This window comes from Rhinopithecus roxellana, chromosome 1 (genome assembly GCF_007565055.1).
Source record: "Rhinopithecus roxellana isolate Shanxi Qingling chromosome 1, ASM756505v1, whole genome shotgun sequence".
NCBI classification, from domain to species: Eukaryota; Metazoa; Chordata; class Mammalia; order Primates; family Cercopithecidae; genus Rhinopithecus; species Rhinopithecus roxellana.
This window is the reverse complement of record NC_044549.1, coordinates 42587706-42612580: the sequence shown is the minus strand read 5'-3', so window position 1 is coordinate 42612580 and position 24875 is coordinate 42587706. Positions and strand designations below refer to the sequence as shown.

General features: G+C 41.7%; 1 protein-coding gene across 6 annotated transcripts in view; it reads left to right on the top strand.

Annotated features, from left to right (window-relative positions):
* The window catches only part of GOLGB1 (golgin B1), a 92058-nt gene extending 68850 nt beyond the window's left edge, over positions 1–23208 (top strand). For 4 of the 6 annotated variants that reach the window (XM_010370520.2, XM_030941758.1, XM_010370517.2 and 1 more), the window contains 8 exons: positions 3024–3202; positions 8395–8560; positions 8815–8952; positions 17060–17218; positions 18256–18353; positions 18799–18933; positions 21379–21484; positions 21800–23208. In XM_010370520.2, the coding sequence (XP_010368822.2) occupies positions 3024–3202; positions 8395–8560; positions 8815–8952; positions 17060–17218; positions 18256–18353; positions 18799–18933; positions 21379–21484; positions 21800–21934 (1116 nt within the window). In that variant the 3' untranslated portion in view covers positions 21935–23208. The remainder of the gene's footprint in view (positions 1–3023; positions 3203–8394; positions 8561–8814; positions 8953–17059; positions 17219–18255; positions 18354–18798; positions 18934–21378; positions 21485–21799) is intronic. The other 2 variants (XM_010370521.2, XM_010370518.2) reach the window with 1 other exon arrangement.
* The last annotated feature ends 1667 nt before the right edge of the window (positions 23209–24875 follow it).

Below are 24875 nucleotides of genomic sequence, written 5' to 3'. Positions count from 1 at the left end.
GCTGGCGATGAGCTGCGTTCCTTTGGAGGGGGAGATGTGCTCTGATTTTTTGAATTTCCAGCTTTTCTGCCCTGCTTTTTCCCCATCTTTGTGGTTTTATCTGCCTTTGGTCTTTTATGATGGTGACGTACTGATGGGGTTTTGGTGTGGGTGTCCTTTCTGTTTGTTGGTTTTCCTTCTAACAGTCAGGACCCTCAGCTGCAGATCTGTTGGAGTTTGCTTGAGGTCCACTCCAGACCCTGTTTGCCTGGGTATCAGCAGCGTAGGCTCAGAAGATAGAATATTGCTGAACGGCGAGTGTTGCTGTCTGATTCTTGCTCTGGAAACTTCGTTTCAGAGGTGTGCAGTGTCAGTCTGCACCTAGTGGGGTCTGTCTCCCAGTTAGGTTACTCAAGGGTCAAGGACCCACTTGAGCAAGCAGTCTGTCCGTTCTCAGATCTTAACTTCCATGCTGGGAGACCCGCTGCTCTCTTCAAAACTGTCAGACAGAGTCATTTACATCTGCAGAAGTTTCTGCTGCTTTATGTTTAGCTATGCCCTGTCCCCAGAGGTGGAGTCTACAGAGGCAGGCAGGCCTCCTTGAGCTATGGTGGGCTCCACCCAGTTCAGGCTTCCAGGTGGCTTTGTTTACCTACTTAAGCCTCAGCAATGGTGGGTGCCCCTCCCCCAGCCTCACTGCTGCCTTACAGTTAGATCTCAGACTGCTGTGCTAGCAATGAGGGAGGCTTTGTGGGCATGGGACCCTCCGGGCCAGGTGTGGGATATAATCTCCTGGTGTGCCGTTTGCTAAGACCCTTGGTAAAGTGCAGTATTAGGGTGGGAGTTACCCGATTTTCCAGGTGTTGTGTGTGTCCGTTTCCCTTGGCTAGGAAAAGGGATTCTCTTCCCCCTTGCGTTTCCCAGGTGAGGCGATACCTCACCCTGCTTCAGCTCTCACTGGTTGGGCTGCACCAGCTGACCAGCACCTATTGTCGGGCACTCCCCAGTGAGATGAACCCAGTACCTCAGTTGAAAATGCAGAAATCACCTGTCTTCTGTGTCGCTCGCACTGGGAGCTGGAGGCTGGGGCTGTTCCTATTCGGCCATCTTGCTCAGGATCCCTTAACTTCTTTTTCTAAGGCTAGTGGTCATAGTTTTGTTTTTTGACATTTTCTTATAATGAGTTTTTCTTTATAATTTTTAATTTATGCTATAATGTTTCTTATTTACAATATTATCTCTTAAATCTTTGAGTACATTACATTTTCTCCCCTGGTAATCTCTTCTAAATTACCTTCTCCGGTTGGTTTTTTTCCCTTCCTTAATGTTAGCCATTCTTCAGGTGAAGGTTAATCCTCGATGTACTCTTCATGTTTAAGGGGAGGGTCTAAAAGCTTGTGGGTAGGACCTACCAATGCAGTTTCATTGCATGATATTGAGCTTATTGGTAGCCCTTATCTCAGTATCTTTAGTTTCTCTTGGGCTGGTCAGATTTTAAAGAGAAGACTTCTCATTTCCATTGTGGGGGGAAAAGGTCTTTTACCAGCAGTCTTCAAGTTCAGTAGAGGAAAGGCTTCAAGCACTCAGGAAGCATGCATTCACTCTATTTGGAACAGTACCCTTACTTGCAACTGTGCCTCATGTGCCATAGTCCACAGACACTGCTTTTACCTCTCCAGAGAATAAAATTAGTTGTCTGTTGGAGTAACAAAAAGTGTGGAGCTGAGGAAAGGATCTATGGATGAATTTGTTTTCTGGCCAGGTGCAGTGGCTCATGCCTGTAATCCCAGCACTTTGGGAGGCCAAGGTGGAAGGATCACTTGAGCCCTTGAGTTTGAGACCAGCCTGGGCAACATACTGAGACTGCATCTCTCCAAAAAAAAAAAAAAAAAAAATTGCTTCTTAAGCAGCTTTCATCTAGACCTCCTTATCTCAGCTATCACCTCTCGCGCACCCCCATCACCGTATTTTCCAGAGGTACATGATGCTGTTAATTCCTGAGCCTTTTGAAGATTCTGCAGAGTACGTTCTACTGATTCTTGGATTTTCTTACTGTCAGCTTGAGATTCTGCTTTCTCAGATCTGTTAAGTCAGTTACCACTTACTCATCTGCTTTTCAGCTTCCAAAATTAATTTTATTGTTGCTGATTCCTCTATTGTTTTTCCTGTTGTTGTGTTTTGTGCTTTAAAAAAATGCTATTATTTTAGCTTTAGCAATGTTTCTAAGTGGGTGAAAGAGGTGTGTAAACAAGACCCCTATCTTTGCCCAGATGTCCTGATATTATTTCTCCCAAGTATTACTAAGCTTTTAATGAGTATTGGAGATGAAGAGCTTGAAAATATATCTGAAATGTAGGTAGGCAGTGTTGCTAATTAAAGGCAAGTCTGTCATCATCACTAACTTTATGTGTGAAGTGCATTAATTTGCTCATTTACTTCTCATATTCTTATGAAAAAGGTACTATAATTATCTTCATTTAATAGATGAGGAAAATTAAGACTTAAAGGGTATGAAGAACATGCATTGGGTCACACGTCTAAGAAGCAGTACAATATCTAACTCCAGAGCCTGTGTCCTTAACCACTGAGCAGCAGTGCCTTCTTTATAATCAGTATCCACTAAGCTACAATTAAGATTGATAGGCCTGTAGGAAAGTTAAGAACCCTAACAAGGACACATGACTAGTTCTTGTTTTAGGATGTGACCACCCACAGTGAAGCTATAGGTCTCTTAAGTCTACCCCACGTCAGAATTGTAGCCCTAAAGTGAACTTAGGACCTTAGGAGCCGGGAAAAGGAGTAGAAGTTGCAGGAATAGTCAGACCCTGCAGCCTTGATGGCAGCTCCATGGGTGATTTCCATCAGCCTAGCTGCATGTATTTCACCACTTTAGAGACTTATGCTGCAGTGATATGTCGTCAGTGGACTGTTAGGTGCTAGTTTCATGTTGTAGTGTCTGACTACTTAGTAGGGAGCTACCAATTACTTATAGTTAGATGAATGAGATGTGACAAATAATCCTTTTACTTTCCCTTTGGTTAAAGCTGAAGGAATTGAAGAATCTGCAGCAGCAATACTTACAGATTAATCAAGAGATCACAGAGTTACGTCCACTGAAGGCTCAACTTCAGGAGTATCAAGATAAGACAAAAACATTTCAGATTATGCAAGAAGAACTCAGGCAGGAAAACCTCTCCTGGCAGCATGAGCTGCATCAGCTCAGGTACGATAATCCTTCCTTTTCAACTCTTTTCATTTTAACTTTTTATTTTGAAATAATTGTAGATTTGGGAAGATAGTGCAGAGAGCTTCTATGTGCCCTTCACCCAGTTTCTTCCAGTGGTAACATCTTACGTAACTGTAGCACAGTATCAAAACCAGGAAACTGCCATTGGTACAATTCACAGACCACATTCAGATTCCACCATGTTTACATGCATTTGAGTATCTGTGTGTGTGGTTCTATACAATTTTGTGATGTGTATTTATGTAAGCACCACCAAAACCAAAATACAGAACTACTCCATCACCACAAATACGTCCTTTGTGCTACTAGTCTATAGTTACGTTCCTCCCTTCCCTACCCTCCTTGCATCCTCAACCCCTAGCAACCACTAATCTGTTTTCAGTTTTGTCATTTTGAGAATTTTTTTTTTTTGCTCGCTCTGTGGCCCAGGCTGGAGTCCAGTGGCGCGATCTTGGCTCACTGCAAGCTCCTCCTCCCGGGTTCACACCATTCTCCTGCCTCAGCCTCCCGAGTAGCTAGGACTACAGGCGCCCGCCACCATGCCCAGCTAATTTTTTTGTATATTTAGTAGAGACGGGGTTTCACCGTGTTAGCCAGGATGGTCTCGATCTCCTGACCTCATGATCCGCCTGCCTCGGCCTCCCAAAGTGCTGGGATTACAGGCGTGAGCCACTGTGCCCGGCTTAGAATGTTTTCTAACTGGAATCTTGCAGTGTATAACCGTATGAAATTGGCTTTTTTCATGTGCCATAATGCCCTTGAGATCCATCAGTATTGTTGTTTGTATCGTAGTTCATTCTTTTCATTATAAATAATGTTTCATATTATGAATGTACCACTGTATTCATTCACCTGTTGAAGGACATGCATAGTGTTTTTAATTTTTAGCTACTCTAATAGTGCTACTATGAACATTTGTATATAGGTTTTTGTGTGGACATAAGTTTTCATTTCTTTGGGATAATTGCCCAGGAGTGCAAATGCTAGCTCATATAGTAAGTGAATGTTTTGTTTTTTAAGAAACTGCAGGCCGGGCGCGGTGGCTCAAGCCTGTAATCCCAGCACTTTGGGAGGCCGAGACGGGTGGATCGCGAGGTCAGGAGATCGAGACCATCCTGGCTAACACGGCGAAACCCCGTCTCTACTAAAAAAAAAAAAAATACAAAAAACTAGCCGGGCGAGTTGGCGGGTGCCTGTAGTCCCAGCTACTTGGGAGGCTGAGGCAGGAGAATGGCGTAAACCCGGGAGGCGGAGCTTGCAGTGAGCTGAGATCCGGCCACTGCACTCCAGCCTGGGCGACAGAGCGAGACTCCGTCTCAAAAAAAAAAAAAAAAAAAAAAAAAAAAGTAACTGCAGCCGGGCGCGGTGGCTCAAGCCTGTAATCCCAGCACTTTGGGAGGCCGAGACGGGTGGATCACGAGGTCAGGAGATCGAGACCATCCTGGCTAACACGGTGAAACCCCGTCTCTACTAAAAAAATACAAAAAACTAGCCGGGCGAGGTGGCGGGCACCTGTAGTCCCAGCTACTCCGGAGGCTGAGGCAGGAGAATGGCGTAAACCCGGGAGGCGGAGCTTACAGTGAGCTGAGATCCGGCCACTGCACTCCAGCCTGGGCGACAGAGCAAGACTCCGTCTCAAAAAAAAAAAAAAAAGAAACTGCAAAACCACTTTGCATAATGGCCAAACGTCTTTTTAATCTGCGTATTTGACATCCACATATCCTCTTTGATGAAATATCTGTTCGTGTCTTTTGTCCATTTTCTAATTGGGTTAACTTTTTACTGTTAAGTTTTAAGCATTCTTTATATATTATAGGTATGCGTTCTGTGTTTGATTTGTGGTTTGCAATATTTTTTCCCAATTTGCAGGTTATCTTTTATCTCCCTCAACAGGGTCTTTTTAATTTTGATGAAATCCAGTTTATTGATTATTTTCTCTTTATCATTCAGATTTGGTATTTCTATTTGATTTTCAAGTTCTCTGCTTCCTACCTCCATTCTGCTGTGGCACCCAGTGAGTTAGCTTTTTAGTTTGGATATTGTATTTTTCAGTTCTAAAATTTCCATTCAGTTCTTCTTTACATCTTCTCTTTCTTTGCTGAAGCTTTTTATACTTTTTCCAGTATGTTAGTAATTACTTATTGAAGCATTTCTATGATGGCTGCTGTAAAATTCTTGTCATATAATTCTAATATCTGTGTCACCTCAATGTTATAATCTGTTGATTTCCTTTTCTTAATCAAGTTGTGGTTTTCCTGGTTCTTGGTATGATGAGTGATTTTTAGTTATATTCCGAACATTTTGGAGATTATAAGACTTTCAGTCTTATTTGAATCTTCTGTGTTAGCAGGCTTCACTGACACCACACCAGCAGAGGAAGGAAGACACTAGGTGGATGGTGAACTCCAGGCACCCCATTCAACTTTTGTTGATACCCCTAGAAGGAAGGGATGCCCTGATACTGCCAGGGGAAGTGGAAGTCCATGATGCCCACATGGCCTCCATTGATACTGTGCTGGAAGGAATGGAGAGGGGCACCTCATTATTGCCAGGTGGTGGTGAAAGTCCAGACTGTCCGCTTAGCCTCCACTGACACCATGGGGAATGGTTGAAGAGGGGCATCTTGTTACCACTGGGTGGTACTCAAAGTCCAGATTCCCCACTTGGTCTCTTCTGATACCACCTCTGCAGGGACAAGGAAGAGTGCCTTATCAACCTTGTTATGGTGGAGGTGGATGTCCAGGCCCCACATGTTGCCTCCAGTGATACCACAGTGGGAGTCGGGGGAGGAGGGGCAGTCGGAGAGAGGAACCTTCTTAGCACTAGGTGGTCATGAGAGCCCAAGCTCCATACTTGGCCTTTTCTGACACTACTTCAGTAGGGAGGGTGAGGTGTACCTTATTATCACCAGCCAAGAATGTAACTAGCTTATCTACCAGGTCTTTGTTAATGGGAGTGGTGAGATACTGTGGTTTTTCCATGTTGTTTGCCTGGAGTATGGTGGTTATTATCATGAATGTCTCTGTCTAACTAGACTGTCCCTTCCTGGTCCTTTGGCAAGACAGAGTAAACCTAGTACTCACTGGTATTTCTGGGTCATGGAATTCTCCAGTATCCAGTTTGGGATATGCAGAATACAAATGGTAAACCAAGGAACTTACCACCATGTCACTCCTCAAGTCTGGGGATCCCTAGCTGGTTTGCCACCTTCATCTTTCTAAATTTTCTTATGTTTGTTTTTATTTATAAGGCCAAAGGGTTTTATCTATGCAGGTTGAGTATTCCTTATCTGAAATGCTTGGGATTGGAAGTGTTTTGGATTGTGGATTTTTTTGGATTTTGGAATATATGCATTATCTAAATGAGCATTTCCTTTGAGTGTCATTGCAGTGCCCAAAAAGTTTTGGATTTTGGAGTACTTCTGATTTTCTGATTAGGGATGCTCAGCCTTAGTTGGAGGAATAAGGAGAAATGTGTCTATTTTATTTTGTCTCGAAATAATCCTAGCTCTTCTTTTTAAGGAACAGAACAATAACAATGCTATCATGGCAGAAGAAATTAAGATAGGATCTATAATTCTGATTTTTTTTAATTCAATTTTTCTAACAAATTTAATCCCAAGAATAAACACTTAGTGTATAAAAACAGGTCTAGTTGTTGCAGCCTCATTTTGGGGAGGTTGTTACTGTTTAACTTAAGATGGTTCATGCTGCCTTAATAAATTCAAACTTGGCTGGGCGCGGTCGCTCACACCTGTAATCCCATCACTTTGGGAGGCCAAGGCGGGTGGATCATCTGAGGTCAGGAGTTCAAGACCAGCCTGGCTGTCTCTACTAAAAATACAAAAATTATCTGGGCATGGTGGCACGCACCTATAATCCCAGCTGCTTGGGAGACTGAGGCAGGAGAATTGCTTGAACCCGGGAGGTGGAGGTTTCAGTGAGCCAACATCATGCCACTGCACTCTAGTCTGGGTGACAGAGTGAGACCCTGTTTCAAAAAAAAAAAAAAAGAAAAACAAATTCAAAAAGCTTTCAAGATTTGATATTAAAAGGAGAATTACCATGTTGGACATTGCTGCTGATCACACAGCACCTGCTTTGTCTCACCAATGTTAGAGGACAAGAGGCAAATGAATACAGAAAATATGAGTTGGAGTCTCAATTCCTATCCAGCTTACAAGGGGCCACTAGAATGACAACTGACAATATAGTATAAATATCATAACATCTCTAAGAGAGTTCTTAATGTTCAGACACCCAACATTTTAAACCTTAAGCAACATTGATACAGCAAAATGCTTTTTAGAATTCAATGATTTAAACGTTATGGAGTAAAATTACATCTAAAAGATTTTCATATTTAACATCTTTATGGACTTGCTTATAAGTGAAATTTATCAAGCTCATTGCATGGAGTTGGCAGCTTCCCCAGGTAATACAAGAGAAATTTTTTTTTTCTTTAAACAAATGATGATGATTGCAGAGCAAGTAAAAAAAAAAGAGGCAAAGCAACTGAGTTTTGCTCTCTAGAAATGTAAATTTGTTTCTTCTTTTCGAAATTGAATCTCAAGAGAAAAGATAAATTGCTCCATTTTGACCTCCATTTTTCTTCAGGGATTAGCATCCCAGCTGTATTCTGTTAGAATGTTAATTTATCATCAAAAGTTTAGGTGCTTGCTGTGTCCTTCAGATGCACTTTAATGCTAAGCATTGAATTCAGGGTCCTCCAAAGGTGATTGGTACCGTGTCAGAGCATCGCTTAATGCCTCTCATCTTATCGCCACATCACCTAGAACTACAGAAATATTAAAGTGTTCAGCTACTAGTGTAAACCTAAGAAGAGCTGCAAAGCTCTAAAGGCCTCTAAAGGCTTATTTCCTGCAGCCTTTCTTCTTTAAATTTCCTCTAATGGCAATCTAAAAGGATATTTATTTTCCTTATTTCCTTATATAATTGACCCTTAGGGAAGAGAAAAGGAGATAGAGAAAAAAAGATTTCTGTTTTTTCCCCACATTTTCTCTTTCCACCTTTTTCTTAGCCTTTCTTTCTTTACCTTCCAGATTTGAGTAACTTTGAAGATAAGCAAAGTGCTGAGGTTACAGGTGCGAGCTACCATGCCCAGCTACACATGTATTTTTACCTGTGATTATGTCATGTTTTTTCTAGGATGGAGAAGAGTTCCTGGGAAATACATGAGAGGAGAATGAAGGAACAGTACCTTATGGCTATTTCAGATAAAGATCAGCAGCTCAGTCATCTGCAGAATCTTATAAGGGAATTGAGGTCTTCTTCCTCCCAGGCTCAGCCCCTCAAAGTGCAATACCAAAGACAGGTGAGTAATTTCAATGCTGATTGTTACTCAGAGATAAATTTTTGAACAAATGATAATGATTGCACAGAAAGTTTTTTTTTTTTCAAGGCACTAACCCAGAAAGCATCAACTTCCTACAAATTAAGTATCTGCCACTTTTAAGTGCCCATAAGCCACCTTATGACTTCCTATGGGGCGGACAGGATTTCTAGAGGGAAGGAATTAAGCATAAGCAATCTTAGGAGAGAATTTCATCACTGTTTGTGTCCTGGCAGGCATCCCCAGAGACATCAGCTTCCCCAGATGGGTCACAAAATCTGATTTATGAGACAGAACTTCTCAGGACCCAGCTCAATGACAGCTTAAAGGAAATTCACCAAAAGGAATTAAGAATTCAGCAACTGAACAGCAAGGTAAGTGTTTCCTGTTAGACTGGAATTCAGTTTCTTTTTTCCATGACTGGAACAAGAAGGCAAATAGAAGCTGATTCAGCATAGAGTCCCAGCTGTAGCATATCTTAGGGTACACAAGTTTCACCTTTCTCAGAACCTGGGTGCTTATTCCAAAGACTGGACACAGAGCCATTTCTTGTTCTTTGCCCTTAGTGAGTCCTTGGGAATGATTGGATAAATTCAGAGAGTAAGAGTAAAGAAACCAACTACTTTGGGAAGCCTTCCCCCTGACCTGTATCACTTGTATTAATGCTGAGGCTACTCCTTACCCCACCCTCTTAAGAACTGTCCTCCTGTTGCTCCCTGGCTATTCAAAATATTCTTTAGTGGCACCTGCCCTAGTTCTGCCCTGTTGAGAGGAACTCAGCTAAGTAGTCTATGATAGAGCTACAAGATATTTAGAGATCAATCAGAATCAGAAGTCCAGAGATTAGCTTTGAGGAGAGCCAAGAATGCCCAAAAATTGTATGCACAATAGTGTGTGTGTATAAGCTTTTCATCACAAGAACTCATCAGTTGACCAAGGGATCTGTGATCCAAAAATTACAAAGATCACTAGGCTCTTTTCACAGATGAGGAAAAAGGCCCTGGAGTAGTAAGTAACTTGCCTGAAGTGTTAGGAGGAAGTCAGTCTGATCATGTATGTGGAAAAGCACAGTGACTGCATATATAGAAGGTACTTATTAAATGTAGTTAAATTCAACTAATTGACACTGAAGTATCAGAGACTACACTATTAACTTGGAGGAGACATTTGGCAGTTTTTAAAGTTTGCAGGCCCAAATGAATTAGTTAAACTGCAGACCCTTTATTGGTAGATTTGTCTGGGAGTTTTCAAAGGGACTCCAGAGCAGCTCCCATGCAGTTCCCCTTCCAGCAAATCAGCTATTTCCGGAAGTTCCACCCTTTACAGCTCTAGCCTGTCTCTTTTTTTTCGTAAACTAACTCCCATCTCATCTCTGTTACATTTACTCTCCAAACATTAGACTCTGAATCACATTGGGCATTTGTCTGTCTAGGACAGTGTTTTATTTTTTTTTATTTTTTTATTTTTTTTTTGAGGCGGAGTCTCGCTCTGTCGCCCGGACTGGAGTGCAGTGGCCGGATCTCAGCTCACTGCAAGCTCCGCCTCCCAGGTTTACGCCATTCTCCTGCCTCAGCCTCCCGAGTAGCTGGGACTACAGGCGCCCGCCACCTCGCCCGGCTAGTTTTATTTGTATTTTTAGTAGAGACGGGGTTTCACCATGTTAGCCAGGATGGTCTCGATCTCCTGACCTCGTGATCCGCCCGTCTCGGCCTCCCAAAGTGCTGGGATTTAAACTGAAATTCAGGACCATTAATTAATGATGAAATCATTTTGGTGGGTAACAACTAAAAAAGTTTTAATGTTTTATTGAAGTAAAACATACAGAAAAGTAAACAAATCATAAGTACAGCATGATATATTTTCACAAAGTGAAGATGCCTATATAATCAGCACCCAGATCTAGAATTAGAACATACCAGAACTCCAGAAGTCCCTTGTGTCTTCTGTTCACTCCTACCCACTTAGAACTACATATAAATGGCATCATACCTTCTCTTTTGTATTGCTTCATTTATTTTGTGAGATTCATCCATTTCGTTGCATATAGTGTCATTTTTCCACTCCCATGCTGTGTAGTATTGCATTGTAGGCATATACCACAATCTCTATTCTGTTGAAGGACATTTGGGCTTCTCCAGTTTGGGGCTATTACAAATAGTGCAGTTGGTGTTTTTACAGAAAAAGAAATGAAGTAAAAACATGTATGTAATATGTAATAAAGAATATGTCTGTCTTTGACAAACTTTAGTTTTAACTACATATATTTATATACTGGGTTCTAAGTGATAAAGTTGTGTTAACACCTTTATTGAGATATGTAATTCCACTTGAAGTGTGAGAAACACTGCATAGGTCACTGTCATTCTGAGTGAGAAACAGTTCTTCCTTTAGAACTCATCTGTAAGAAAGGCACCTCATTCCTAGCCTTATTCAGTCATTAAACTAATAACTGTTATTTTTCTTCCATGAGCCTGGCTGTATGCTAGGTACTAAGGATACACATATTCCTTCATGAAGCTTACAATCTCATGAGCTTAGTCTCACTCTGAATGAGCCCCAGCTAACTAGGAGTATTGCTTCTTGGGCCCCAGAATGAGATTGTAGTAGATAGGCTGTCACCATAGATTGTTCTCTAAGCCACTGCCCTAATTCTTTTGTCAGATGTTCAGGTTTTATATTTATAGTTGGTCCTTCGTATTGGTGGTTTCTGCATTCACGGATTTAACTAACTGTAGATTGAAAATATTCAGGAAAAAAACATGAATTTTAAAAATACAGTAGAACAACTATTTATATAGTATTTGCATTGTATTATGTATTATAAGTAATCTAGAGATTATTTAAAGTATATGGAGGCCACAGATAACATTGTACTGAACAGGGAAAGATTGAAGGCCTTTCCTCTAAGATCTAGAATAAGACAAGGATGCCGACTTTCACCACTGTTATTCAATATATTACTAGACACCCTAGCTAGAGCAATTAGGCAAAAGAAAAAAAAATAATAAAGCACATCCAGATTGGAAAGAAGAGGTCAAATTAGCCTTTTTGCTGATGATCTGACCTTATACTTAGAAAAACCTAAAGAATCCACCAAAAAACTGTTAGAACTGATAAACGAATTCAGTAAAGTTGCAGGATACAAAATCAACAGGCAAACACCAGTTGCATTTATATATGCCAACAGCAAACAATCTGGAAAAGAAATCAAGAAAGCAATCCCGGTCAGCCATGGTGGCTCATGCCTGTAATCTTTGCACTTTGGGAGGCCAAGGTGGGCGGATCACTTGAGGCAGGAGTTTGAGACCAGTCTGGCCAACATGGCGAAATCCCTTCTCTACTAAAAATACAAAAATTAGCCAGGCGTGGTGGTGCACACCTGTAATCCCAGCTACTCGGGTGGCTGAGGCATGTGAATCACTTGAACCTGGGAGGCGGAGGTTGCAATAGCTGAGATCGCGCCACTGCACTCCAGCCTGGGTGACAAAGCGAGACTGTGTTTCAAAAATAAATAAATAGGCAGGGCGCGGTGGCTCAAGCCTGTAATCCCAGCACTTTGGGAGGCCGAGACGGGCGGATCACGAGGTCAGGAGATCGAGACCATCCTGGCTAACACTGTGAAACCCCGTCTCTACTAAAAAATACAAAAAACTAGCCGGGCGAGGTGGTGGGCGCCTGTAGTCCCAGCTACTCGGGAGGCTGAGGCAGGAGAATGGCGTGAACCCGGGAGGCGGAGCTTGCAGTGAGCTGAGATCCGGCCACTGCACTCCAGCCCTGGCGACAGAGTGAGACTCCGTCTCAAAAAAAAATAAAATAAAATAAAATGATAGATAGATAGATAGATAGCAATCCCATTTACAATAGCTACAAAGAATTTAAAATACTTAGGAATCAATTTAACCAAAGAAGTGAAAGATTTATAAAACACTGTGAAAGAAATTGAAAAGGACAGTAAAAAAAGGGAAGATATTTCATGCTCATGGATTAGAAGAATTAATAACATTAAAATGACAGTACTACACAAAACAATCTACAGGTTAAATGCAATCCCTATCAAAATACCAATGATATTCTTCACAAAAATGGAAAAAAAATTTAATGTGTAGGTAACCACAAAAACTCCTAAATAGCTAACTCAATCTTGATTAAAAAGAGGAAAGCTGAGCCGAGTGTGGTGGCTCACGCCTGTAATCCCAGCACTTTGGGAAGCCGAGGCAGGTGGATCACCTGCAATCAGGAGTTCAAGACCAGCCTGGCCAACATGGTGAAACCCTGTCTCTACTAAAAATACAAAAATTAGCTTGGCGGGGTGGTGGGCGCCTGTAATCCCAGATACTTGGGATGCTGAGGCAGAGAATTGCTTGAACCTGGAAGGTGGAGGTTACAATAAGCCAAGATTGTACCACTGCACTCCAGCCTGGGTGACAGAGTGAGACTCCATCTAAAAAAAACACACACACACACAAAACAAAGCTGGAAGCATCACACTACCTGATTAATCAGCATGATACTGGCATAAAAACAAACACACAGATCACCAATGAAACAATTAAAAACCCAGGTATAAAGCCAGGCATTTAGGGGCAACTTATCCTTGACAAAGGCACCAAGAACATACGCTGGAGAAAGGACAATCTCTCCAATAAATAGTGCTGGGAAAACTGGATATCTGTATGCAGAAAAATAAAACTAGACTCCTATCTCTCATCATACAAAAATCAAATCAAAATGGATTAAGGACTTAATTCTAAGATCTGAAACTATGAAACTACTAGAACAAAACTTGTGGAAATGCTTCAAGACATGGATCTGGTCAAGGCTTTTTTGTATAAGACCTGAAAAGTACAGGCAACCAAGGCAAAAATAGACAAATAGGATTATAGCAAGCTAAAAGGCTCTGTACAGCAAAGGAAGCAATCAACAGAGTGAAGAGACAATCCACAGAAGGAGAGAAAACATTTGCAAACTACCCATCTAACAAGGGATTAATAACCAGATTAAAGAAGAGACTCAAACAATTAAATAGCAAGAAAACAAGTAACTCAATTTAAAAATTGACAAAAGATCTGAATAGACATTTCTCAAAAGAAGACATACAAATGGCCAACAGGGCCGGGCACGGTGGCTCAAGCCTGTAATCCCAGCACTTTGGGAGGCCGAGACGGGCGGATCATGAGGTCAGGAGATTGAGACCATCCTGGCTAACACAGTGAAACCCCGTCTCTACTAAAAAATAAAAAAAAAAACTAGCTGGGCGAGGTGGCGGACACCTGTAGTCCTAGCTACTCGGGAGGCTGAGGCAGGAGAATGGCGTAAACCCGGGAGGCAGAGCTTGCAGTGAGCCGAGATCCGGCCACTGCACTCCAGCCTGGGCGACAGAGCGAGACTCCTTGTCAAAAAAAAAAAAAAAAAAAAAAACAAATGGCCAACAGATATTTAAAAAATACTCAGCATCACTAATCATCAGAGAATTGTGAATCAAAGCAATAGTGAGATATCATCTCACCTCTGAGATATCATCTCACCTCTGCTCACCTTTTATCAAAAAGACAGGCAGTAACACATGCTGGCAAGGATGCAGAGAAAGGGGAACTCCCATACACTGTTAGCAATGTAAGTTAGTACAGCCACTGTGGAGAACAGTATGGAGGTATATCTAAAAGCAAAAAAATTGAACTACCATATGATTCAGCAACCCATATATCTAAAAGAAAGGAAGTCAATATATCAAAAAGACATCTGTACTCCCATGTTTATTGCAGCACTATTCATAAAAAACAAAATATAGAATCAACTTAAGTACCCATCAACAGATGAATAGATGAAAAATGTGGTATATATACACAAGGGAATATTATTTAGCTATAAAGAGGTATGAAATTCTGTCATTCATGGCAACATGGATGGAGCTGGAGGACATTATGTTAAGTGAAATAAGCCAAGAACAGAAAGACAAATATCACATTCTCACTTGTGCGGGAGCAAAAAAAAGTTAATTTCATGAAGGTAGAGAGTGCATTGGGTAGTTACTAAAGGCTGGGAAGGATAATGGAGAGGAGGGAATGAAGAGAAGTTGATTAATGGGTACACATACATTGTTTGATAGAAGAAATAAGACCTAGTGTTAGGTAAATCAATAGGTGATTATAGTTTACCACAATCGATTGTACATTTAAAAATATCTAGAAGAGAAGAATTTAAATGCTTCTAGCATAAAGGAAAGACAAATACTTAAGGTGATGGATATTCCAGATACACTGATTTGATCTTTACAAATTATATGAATATATTACATTGTAGCATGTATCCTGAAAATATGTACATCTATTATGCATGAATTTAAAAATATTTTAAGTATATGGGAGGTTGTATATAAGTTATATGCAAATACCCTGCCATTATATATAAGGGATTTGAGCAACCCTTAAATTTTGGTATACTGGGAGTTGGGAGTCCAGGGGTGGTACTGAAACCAATACCCCATAGATAATAAGGGATGACTGCATTTCTACCAGCTGGTTGGATGTTTGTATATAATGTAAGAATGTGCTAGAAACTTAAAAACATGAGATGGATGATTAGTGACATAATGTAGTCTAAATGGTTCCCTCCTATTTCGTTTTGACAGGTATAGATACAGTGAAATATAGTAGCTTATAAGCTAGAGGAGAGGTCAGCAAACTTTTCCTTTGGACTCAGACAATATTTTAGGTTTCTTGACCGTACAATCTTTGTTAACAACTACTCATCTTTGCAGTTGTAACACAAAAGCAGCCATAGACAATATAGAATCAATTGAGCTGGTCATGTTCCAGTAAAACCTTATTTCAATAAAAGGGCAGCAGACTCTGGATCATAGTTTGCCAACCTCTAAACTAGAAGGACCTATGTTTGTTTTTGGTGTGATTTGGACTATTCACTGTGGCCAGGAAAATTAACTTCCTCTTAGGTTAAGGGAAGAACATGTTCCCTGTCTCAGAACCCAGTAGTTGTCATTGTACCCAGTTAACTCTCTTCAAATTACTATCACTTCTCAAATATTTATATCCTTTTCTAACTATTCCCACCTCCTCCCACCCCCTACCCAAAACAAAACTCTATAGTTTTCTTAACTTTCATTGCTAGACTGTCAGATTGGACACCATCAGATAGTACATAGAGCTCTAGACTTGGAATCAAGAACCACACTTGAGTCCTGGTTTGACATCTACTAGCCATTTGTAAACAAGGACAGAAATCCTTTCTCTGCCTCTCTCAAATAAGATGATACCAGTGAAAGTACTTTGTAAGCTAACATTGCTCTTCAGAATGACAAACAAAAAATAACCCTATATCCGAAGAGCAATGTTCAGCTAACAGAGCACTTTTACAAGTATGTATGGATTCTCTTGTTCTAATTTTCTATATGCATCAAATGCCCTTTCTCACAGTTGTCTCTAGAAAACTGTCGCCTCTCCTCTAAAACATTGTTTGTTTCAACTTTTTTTCACAAAACCTTACAAAAAGGAATCATCAAGAAAAGATTGAACATGCAACTGGTATACTGGGTTCCTCTCATACAATGTACATGGTCCTACAGTATGTAACTTGGAGAGACATCTCTGTGGTTATTAATCTACCTGGAGGCTAATCACAACTAAAACTTAAAACTTGATAGCCTGCAAGTGAGAGAATTATAGTTCCAGAGTACCAAATTCAAATCAATGGGTAGAAGCTACAATAGGTAAATTTTTCATTCAATGTAAAAACGAATTTTCAGTTTTTTAAATGGTTCGGGTTGCTTTGTCAGGTAGTGGGCACCCTCACACTGAACACTTTCAAGGGAAGACTGAACGATGACCTGTTAGTCATGCAGTAGAGGAGAGTTCTGCTTTAAGGGACTGAAATGCTTCTACCTGGGAGAATCTATGCTCCCAATACAGTTTCTGACATACACATAGACATGTTGGGATTTATTCTGTTTCTCCCTTCTACCACATTTTATAACTTTTTATTCTATTCTCTCAGTAACTTATAACCCTTTATGGTACTGAGGAATCTGCCTAGTCATATTATTGCACACATTTTGGGGTGACAGCTCTCTCCAGCCATATTGAGTTCTGGAGATTATAGTCATTTGTTAGTAGCGTGAACTTGGACCTGAGGCATTGCCTTTTCCCTCTTATGTACCCAGAATAGCCTATCTTATTAGATTGCTTATGGATTTCTGCTTCATGGTTTTTCAGTTAATGTACTGGGCACCCTTTAAAAAAACAAAACAAAACAAGAAAACCTTTCTGCTACTCCTCCAGAATTGTTTTCTGTCTTGGTCAAAAAAAAAATTATGCTTTTTCCAACTTTGAAGGAACACAAAATGCTATTGTTGCTGTTGCTGAAACAGAGGTCTTCCATAGGAAAATTCGATCCTGAAAACTCAGAACAGTTCGCCTAAGCACTGCTTATAGTACTGCAGGATGGTGCTTATCCTCGCTTCTGTTTCAGTTCTCTCAGCTACTGGAAGAGAAAAACACCCTTTCCATTCAGCTCTGCGATACCAGTCAGAGTCTTCGTGAGAACCAGCAGCACTATGGTGACCTTTTAAATCACTGTGCAGTCTTGGAGAAGCAGGTTCAAGAGCTGCAGGCGGTGAGTAAGGAGAAGGTGAGAGACTGGGAAAAGTGTGATGACATTTAGTGTAAGTGGGTGAAGCACTAAAGAGCAGTATGGAAGAAGTTAATGTAATTAGGTGTCAGGGAAGAAAATGAGAAAGAAGAAATAGTTAATTGACATGGGAATAAGGTCTGAGAAAAATTACAGTGAAGCAATTAGAAGAAAAAAGATCAGTGAGATGGTGGGAGAGAAATCAAAACATGAGTAGGAAACAGCGATGACTGAGACTTTTGGTATTCTGAAACAGAGGAAGTGTTGATTTTGCTTTAAGTAATAAGAAAATTGTAGGAAACTTTGGATCTGAGAAACAAAACAGGCAGCACTGTTGACAGCCAGGGAGAGGAGTGCAGCATTGAAGTTGGAGGAGACTGAGAATTAGTATGAAGACATATAGGATACGGAGGAGGAGAAGGGGTTTGGGAGGGGCTGGCGAGCAAGGGAAGGATCAAAGTGGCATCTGGAAAATCCATAAACATCCACAGCAGACTTAACTTTTTTTTTTTTTTTTTTTTTAAGACGGAGTCTCGCTCCGTCACCCAGGCTGGAGTGCAGTGGCACAATCTCAGCTCACTGCAACCTCCGCCTCCCGGGTTCAAGCAGTTCTCTGCCTCAGCCTCCCGAGTTGCTGGGATTACAGGCGCCTGCCACCACACCTGGCTAATTTTTTTGTATTTTTAGTAGAGACAGGGTTTCGCCATCCTGGCCAGGCTGGTCTTGAACTCCTGACCTTGTGATCCACCCGCCTCGGCCTCCCAAAGTGCTGGGATTACAGGTGTGAGCCACGGTGCTCGGCCCAGACTTAACTTTTAAGAGGAAAAATTCAAGAATGAGAATCTGGGAGAAAAATCTAATCAAGATGAGAGTTTTATGTAGGTGAGTAATCTGCTAGAGCAGAAGCTTCTGACTTCTAAATTTGGACTTGAGAATTATAAGCGGGGATAATCCTCTATAAACAAGCTCTCGTTTTGCTCGAGTACACTTTCTTAAGAGCTTTCGTCACTGAATTACTAAGCTTATTCTTCTTCCAGGGGCCACTAAATATAGATGTTGCTCCAGGAGCGCCCCAGGAAAAGAATGGAGTTCACAGAAAGAGTGATCCTGAGGAACTAAGGGAGCCACAGCAAAGGTAGGGGAGTGGCTGTCTCAACCCTGGAGCATACACTAGAGTCCAGAAATTAGGCTGTAATCTACATTTAACTGGAGTCCTTTATATGGAGTTAATATGTCTTATTAGCCTCACAGAAGTGATGTGAGGATCAAATAGTAACAATAATAACTAACATTTGTGTGAGAAAAGTTTATAAAACAAAAAGAGCAACACCAACACACACACACACACCACTAACAACTATTCTATGATAGTAAAATGAAAGATAATCAGTTCCTGAAATTTCTTTAGGTATTTTCTGCAGCTTCATTTAATCCCTCTACAACTTTGCTTTTAAAATACCGTGTTCAGACAGGCTTCTGTAAATTTTCTTGCTTTACAACCTTATGAAGACTTTGAATCCCTTGTATTAGCAACTGTGTTCTGCATCTAGTGATGCTCTTTGTTTCCTTTCATCCTGAAGCTTTTCTGAAGCTCAGCAGCAGCTGTGCAACACCAGACAGGAAGTGAATGAATTAAGGAAGCTGCTGGAAGAAGAACGAGATCAAAGAGTGGCTGCCGAGAATGCTCTCTCTCTGGCCGAGGAGCAGATCAGACGGTAAAGGCTGAGGGATATCGCCTCTGTTCCCTTCTGATCCTTTCTGATCATACTCATGTACATTTCCTGCCAGACTTAGGATTTCTTAAGATCTTTTTCTCATCTTGAGGTAGTTGCTGCAATGAGTTTACTGACATTGTGGGCACCCAAGAGAACACTGTACTTTTGGGAGTGTAGGAGAGTCAGTGTTTTCTAAAACAGTTGTTCTTAGAGAATAATAATGATATCTACCATTATTGAAAGATATCTTATTTCATCCCAACAATAACTAAATGAGGTAGGTGTTGGGTTTTCTAGAGGACCAGGTAAGTGACAACTTCATTTTCTACCTGAGATCTGAATCCATTGAAATCTTTTTTAAAAGATTAAAAGATTGAGAGATTAAAAGACTGCTTTGAAAATGATTTTAAAAGAATGTGGCTTTTTTGTTGGCAAATGCACTTCCTAACCCTCAACTTCCCCTCCCAGTCACAGACAATGTTGGGCCAAGGTAGACCTCCTTCACAGAAAATCCTGCTCTTGCCAAACTAGAGCATTGGAGTAACAGAGCGAACTGTGCTTCCTATGAGCAGTTTGTTCCAAGTGTAATTCAGAAGGGCAGAGCTACACATCCCTCATTCTTTATTCTCAATTCATCAAAAGAATCACTATGCATGAGAGGATAGAGAGTTGCTACGAGTATTTTGCTGCTGGAAGTCCCTTTCCATGGAAAATATCGTTAAAAGCAGGCACTTTGATTATATTTTGGGAGAAAGCCACCTATGTATATGATCACTTTCCTCAGAGAATGACATTTCTGGTATTAATGCCTTCTTGCAAAGTTTATGTGGCAGAGGTGACAGCCCCATTGAGCAGGTCTTACTTGAGATAACTTTCTTTCCAATCCAACATATTCACAACCTCATAATTTTCATCACCTATTCAGGCCTTGATATGCAGCTTCGAGGGTGGGCCAGCTTTGCTTAAATGCCTTGTGTGGTGTCTTGCCATCTCTGCCGAGCATTTTCAGGCCTGTGCCCCCATGACTGTTTGTCTTCCACTTGCTATGGAATTGTTTAGACCGGTGAAACCTGGCCAGTGGGGAGGTTGATCTCCCTCTTGTGTAACTAACCTGACCCAAACCAACTGAGACTGCCTGTGTGGGATGATGACTCTTGAGCCTGTGGGCAAGCCATATTAATTCAAGCCACAATTCCCTCTTTAGCCCTGATGTGGAATGGAAATTGGGGTAGCTAATTAAGGGCTGCCTACCTAGTCCAGGTACTACCATTGTAACATTAGAATCTCACATGTACTCTATAGAGCAGCTAGAACTCAGTGGCCTTCCAGTATAAAGGCAGCCAATACTATCTTCCTCATCAATACCTACAGACTTCTCATCCTTCCTCAGCCTAGCCTACATTGACAGACTGACCTCCATGGTAACAGACCATGCTATTCCAGATCAAAGCTGCTTCTGAAAAGCTTATCGCATGGAGGAATAGACACAGAAGGTTATTCTTTAGTCAGCCTGGCTCTCAGGAGGGAAGCAAGAAAGAAGGAGCTAGGCTGTGCATGCTCAGTTTCTCTTTCTAGACTCACAAATTGGATTAAGGTATTTCTTCACTCCTGGAGAAAAGAATGTGTCCTGCAGAGATCCCAAGAGTATTAAACTAATGGATATCCTTTCATAAGGAGAAAGCACGAAGAGTAGAGGAAAGGGTTTCATCCTCCCTACCCCAATGAAAAAGTTCATCCCTGTAGGCAAATGCTTGATCAAATGTGCCATTACATGCAGCTCCTTTGTTCATTTGACATAACCATTGAGTGAGTAATGGTAGCCTCTTCATTAAATGGAGAAATTCCAGTATTAAATAAGCAAATCAGCAAAAACTGAGCCAGAAGGCAGTAGAGACTGCCAATTCAATTTAATTTTTTTTTAGTTCAATTTAATTTTTAAAACCCCACAGAAATCTTCCTTGGATGCTTTTGCCTGTTAGCCTTTAATAAAAGAAAAAAATATATAACGAGTTTCTCCAAGTCAGATGTATGGTGGAAAGAAGAGTGTGAGGCTTGAAAGACAAAGCTGGGTATTGAATTCTGCCTCTACTGCTTACTGGCTGTGCCGCCGTGGGCAAGTAATTTAACCTCTGTAAGCCTTAGCACTTTGAAGATAGTAAGACCAACCCCAAAACCTGAGGATTAAATGTATGTAAAGCACCCAGCCTAGAGCCTGATACATAGTAAGTAGGTAGTCAATTCCTGATAGTTATCATCACATTTTGCTGCTGCTGAAGGAACGTATCTGCTGCTACCCCGCTTGCATGGGGTTATGTCTGTGGGAGCAGCTTTTGCTACAAGTCTCCTCCTATGCTGCATTGTGTGGCAGGATGACTGGGAAGACTTGGCCTGATCAGCCTCTCATGCTATGAACCAATGCTATGCCTCTTTTTTTTCTCAACTCAGGTTAGAGCACAGTGAATGGGACTCTTCCCGGACTCCTATCATTGGCTCCTGTGGCACTCAGGAGCAGGCACTGTTAATAGATCTTACAAGCAACAGTTGTCGAAGGGTAAGAAGGAAAAAGGATAAAGAGAGGGTGTTCTACTATCAGACAGGGCTGGCTATATTGGGGGCAAGGAGCTGAGGAGAAGGAATGTGGAAGTCCAGCCACTGAACAGCTGATGAGTCTAAGGCTGGAAGGGTGGGGAAGATTAGAAGAACCTGGTGGAATTTGCCAAGTTGTTGACTCTGAGGCAACTTTCCTCTCAGGATACCCCTTTCTACAGTGGTTGGGTCAGCTTTGCTTAAGTACAAGACTACTAGGAGGGAAAGCAGCGTAGCCCTATAGGGTGAAAACTCTCTGACTTTCACATTTTTCTTTTAGACCCGGAGTGGCGTTGGATGGAAGCGAGTCCTACGTTCACTCTGTCATTCACGGACCCGAGTGCCACTTCTAGCAGCCATCTACTTTCTAATGATTCACGTCCTGCTCATTCTGTGTTTTACGGGCCATCTGTAGACTTAGTTGTTACTCTTTGGACCACTCGCCTCAGAACTTGGAATTCTCTCACCTCTAACATCAGAACTATCAATTCCAGTGGAACAGTCTTCCCATTTACAGGTCTTCTCTCCAACTCTCCACGGAAAGTGCCTGCAAAAACAGAGGTCGATACGAGGACAGGTTGGAGCTGCAGGGACTGGCAAGTCTGCTTTCTTCTACTGCCCTGGGCCTGAACACTTCTGCTTAATCTGAGAATCACAGTTGGTTTGTTGAGCCTAATATTTGTTGAGATTTTGCAGGATCCTGATCTTTTGTGGTCCTGTAAAAGATACTGAGGAATGTCAGCTAAGCCAAGAGGATGGTTTCAATAAACCTAATAATCTAAAGTTCAGTATCATTTTGATTGATAACTTTCTTTGCCTCATTTGCCTGTATTTTCTCCTGTTTCAGAGGGAAGGTGGTTCTACCATAAACAAAGTTCAGGGAAATGAACACGTCACCTCATAGGACGTCTGATTTAGGTCTCTTGCAGAATAGGGTGGTGAGAGCTGAAGGAACTCCCTGGGGGTTTTAGCTATTAGATCACCTGGGAGGACAGCATCTTCTTCCCTGCTAATTTCAGATATAATTGGAGGGAGAATTTCTGGTCCTAGACTATAAGGATAGAATCCCCTTGCTTTTGCCCTTGATCACATGTATACTAAGGTATTAAGTGGCCCAAGTCTTTCCTTTCACCAAAGGGCAGGGAGAAGCGTCTATGGACAGCAGGGTTCCAATTCTTGTCGTTCCAGGAATATCTGGATATTCCTGGAATGTGGGCCCTGAGACAGTGCCCAGGGGCCACTGGGAGCCAGTATTAAGCATTGACTCTCAGCCAGGAGTCTGACTGGTCTAACACCACACTGCAACTCCTGGCCTCTTGAAGTACTAAACTACTTTGCTGTTAGTGAGAGTTATTACAGTTTCTCAGCCCCATTGTCTCTGTCCTCTGTGGCAATGGAAGGAGAATATAGAGAAGATAAAATTAAATATAGACAGACCTGAGAAGGACAGCCAGGATTGAATTCCATTTGTGCCTATTCCCTGCCTCCCCTCCCCCATCCTACCAGTTGGTTATTTTCTCACTACTGTATACGTGATGTGTTCACTGCCTATTCTCTCCCTAAAGAAGAGAGAGGACCGGTGGGCTGACCAATCTGCTCTAAATCTACTGTGGTGATTAAATCTTGGTCACAACATCCTGGGAAGTTTCCTGAACAACTGTAAAATAATAAAATTATTTTCAGAATGAAGAGTTTGTGTGTGTGTGTGTGTGTGTGAATGAATGGATATGTGCACAGGTGCTTCAGTACCTGTGTTTGCATGCTGGCGGGGTGGAAGGTGGGTAAGAGAAGTAGGGAAGGAGGTAGCCAGAAATGGTTACAGGGATAGAAAGCTCTACATATTCAGGCTTTCTTCTCACTGGCCAATATCAGTGACAGCTGCAGGCATTCTTCCAGCCTTAGCTGCTAGACCTCAGGTGATGAATGCAGTGAGGAAAATCTATCCTAATACTGAATCAAATAAGCTGGGCCTTAGGGCATTAAATTGATGCAGGTCCATGCATGGTCCTGGGAGAACTCTTATCTAGCACATACACATACTGAAAACTTTAGACCCTAGGGATCCCTCTGGGTGGGAATGGGAGAAGAGAAGCTTAATGGCATGTAGCAGGTTAGATGGGCATTATTATGTTTTGTTTTGTTTTGTTTTTTGAGACCGAGTTTCACTCTTTCGCTCAGGCTAGAGTGCAGTGGCACGATCTTGACTGACTGCAACCTCTGCCTTCCAGTTTCAAGCGATTCTCCTGCCTCAGCCTCCCAAGTTGCCGGGATTACAGGTGCCTGCCACCATGCCTGGCTAATTTTTGTGCTTTTAGTAGAGATGGTTTCACTACGTTGGCCAGGCTGGTCTCAAACTTCTGACCTTGTGATCCACCCGTCTTGGCCTCCCAAAGTACTGGGATTAGAGGCGGGAGGCACCGTGACCAGCTATTACGGTTTTTTATGTTAAGTTGCTGCTTGAGAGAAGCTAGCTCACTTTCTCAAAGTACAGTAAATGGTTTAATTGAACCAAGTCTATCTGATTTCAAGGCCCGTTCTATTTCTGTGTGATACACCTCACTACCTCATCAGTAATGAACTTGTGACATTTGCTAAGGAAAGATGGGGCTTCTTGGTGTCGTCTCTGATTAATTTCTAGTTTCTCCAGAGAACTAAGTACCTGGATGGTGTGTCACAGTATATAGTCTAATTCGTATTTTGACACTACATGAGGATTCCAAGTGATTTTAAAAGACTATTTTCCCTTCTACAAATGTACTCTTCCTTATAACTTCGGTACCACCACGACAAATAGGTAATAAAGTAGGAGGGATAAATAAAGCTCCCCCAGGCATAGAATCCTTAGATTTGGAAGTGACAGAGGCTTCATATTCCTAATGCAGAAAAGTGCCTGTATCATGGGCCAGTTTCATCTAGTCCTGCTTAAACTCCTTGGAGAATGCACCGTTGTGAACAAATCAAGAAGTCCACAGACAATCAAGATTAGGAAAGGCTAGGTCAGATACAATAACAGACACCCTCAAATTCGCAGTAGCCAAAACAAAGGACTATTTAGTGAAAGACTCCAATTCCCTCACATGGTGGATGGGGCTCCACTTGTGTTCTTTCTCACTCAGGGACTCAGTCTGCTGGAGGAGCCAACGTGGAGAATTGCAGGTTGCCTTGGGCAGTGGTGAAAGAGCATAGCAAAGCTTGCAGTGGTCTTACAGACTTCAAGAGGGAAGGGAGGGGCAGCAAGTCTTGACACGCAGTGAAACAAGAGGCCACAAAGACCTTCCATCAGCTGACCAGCACCTGGTTCTTTCAGAATTCTTCCTACTATCTGGAGCCAAAACTTTAGTTTGTTAGCTCAGACT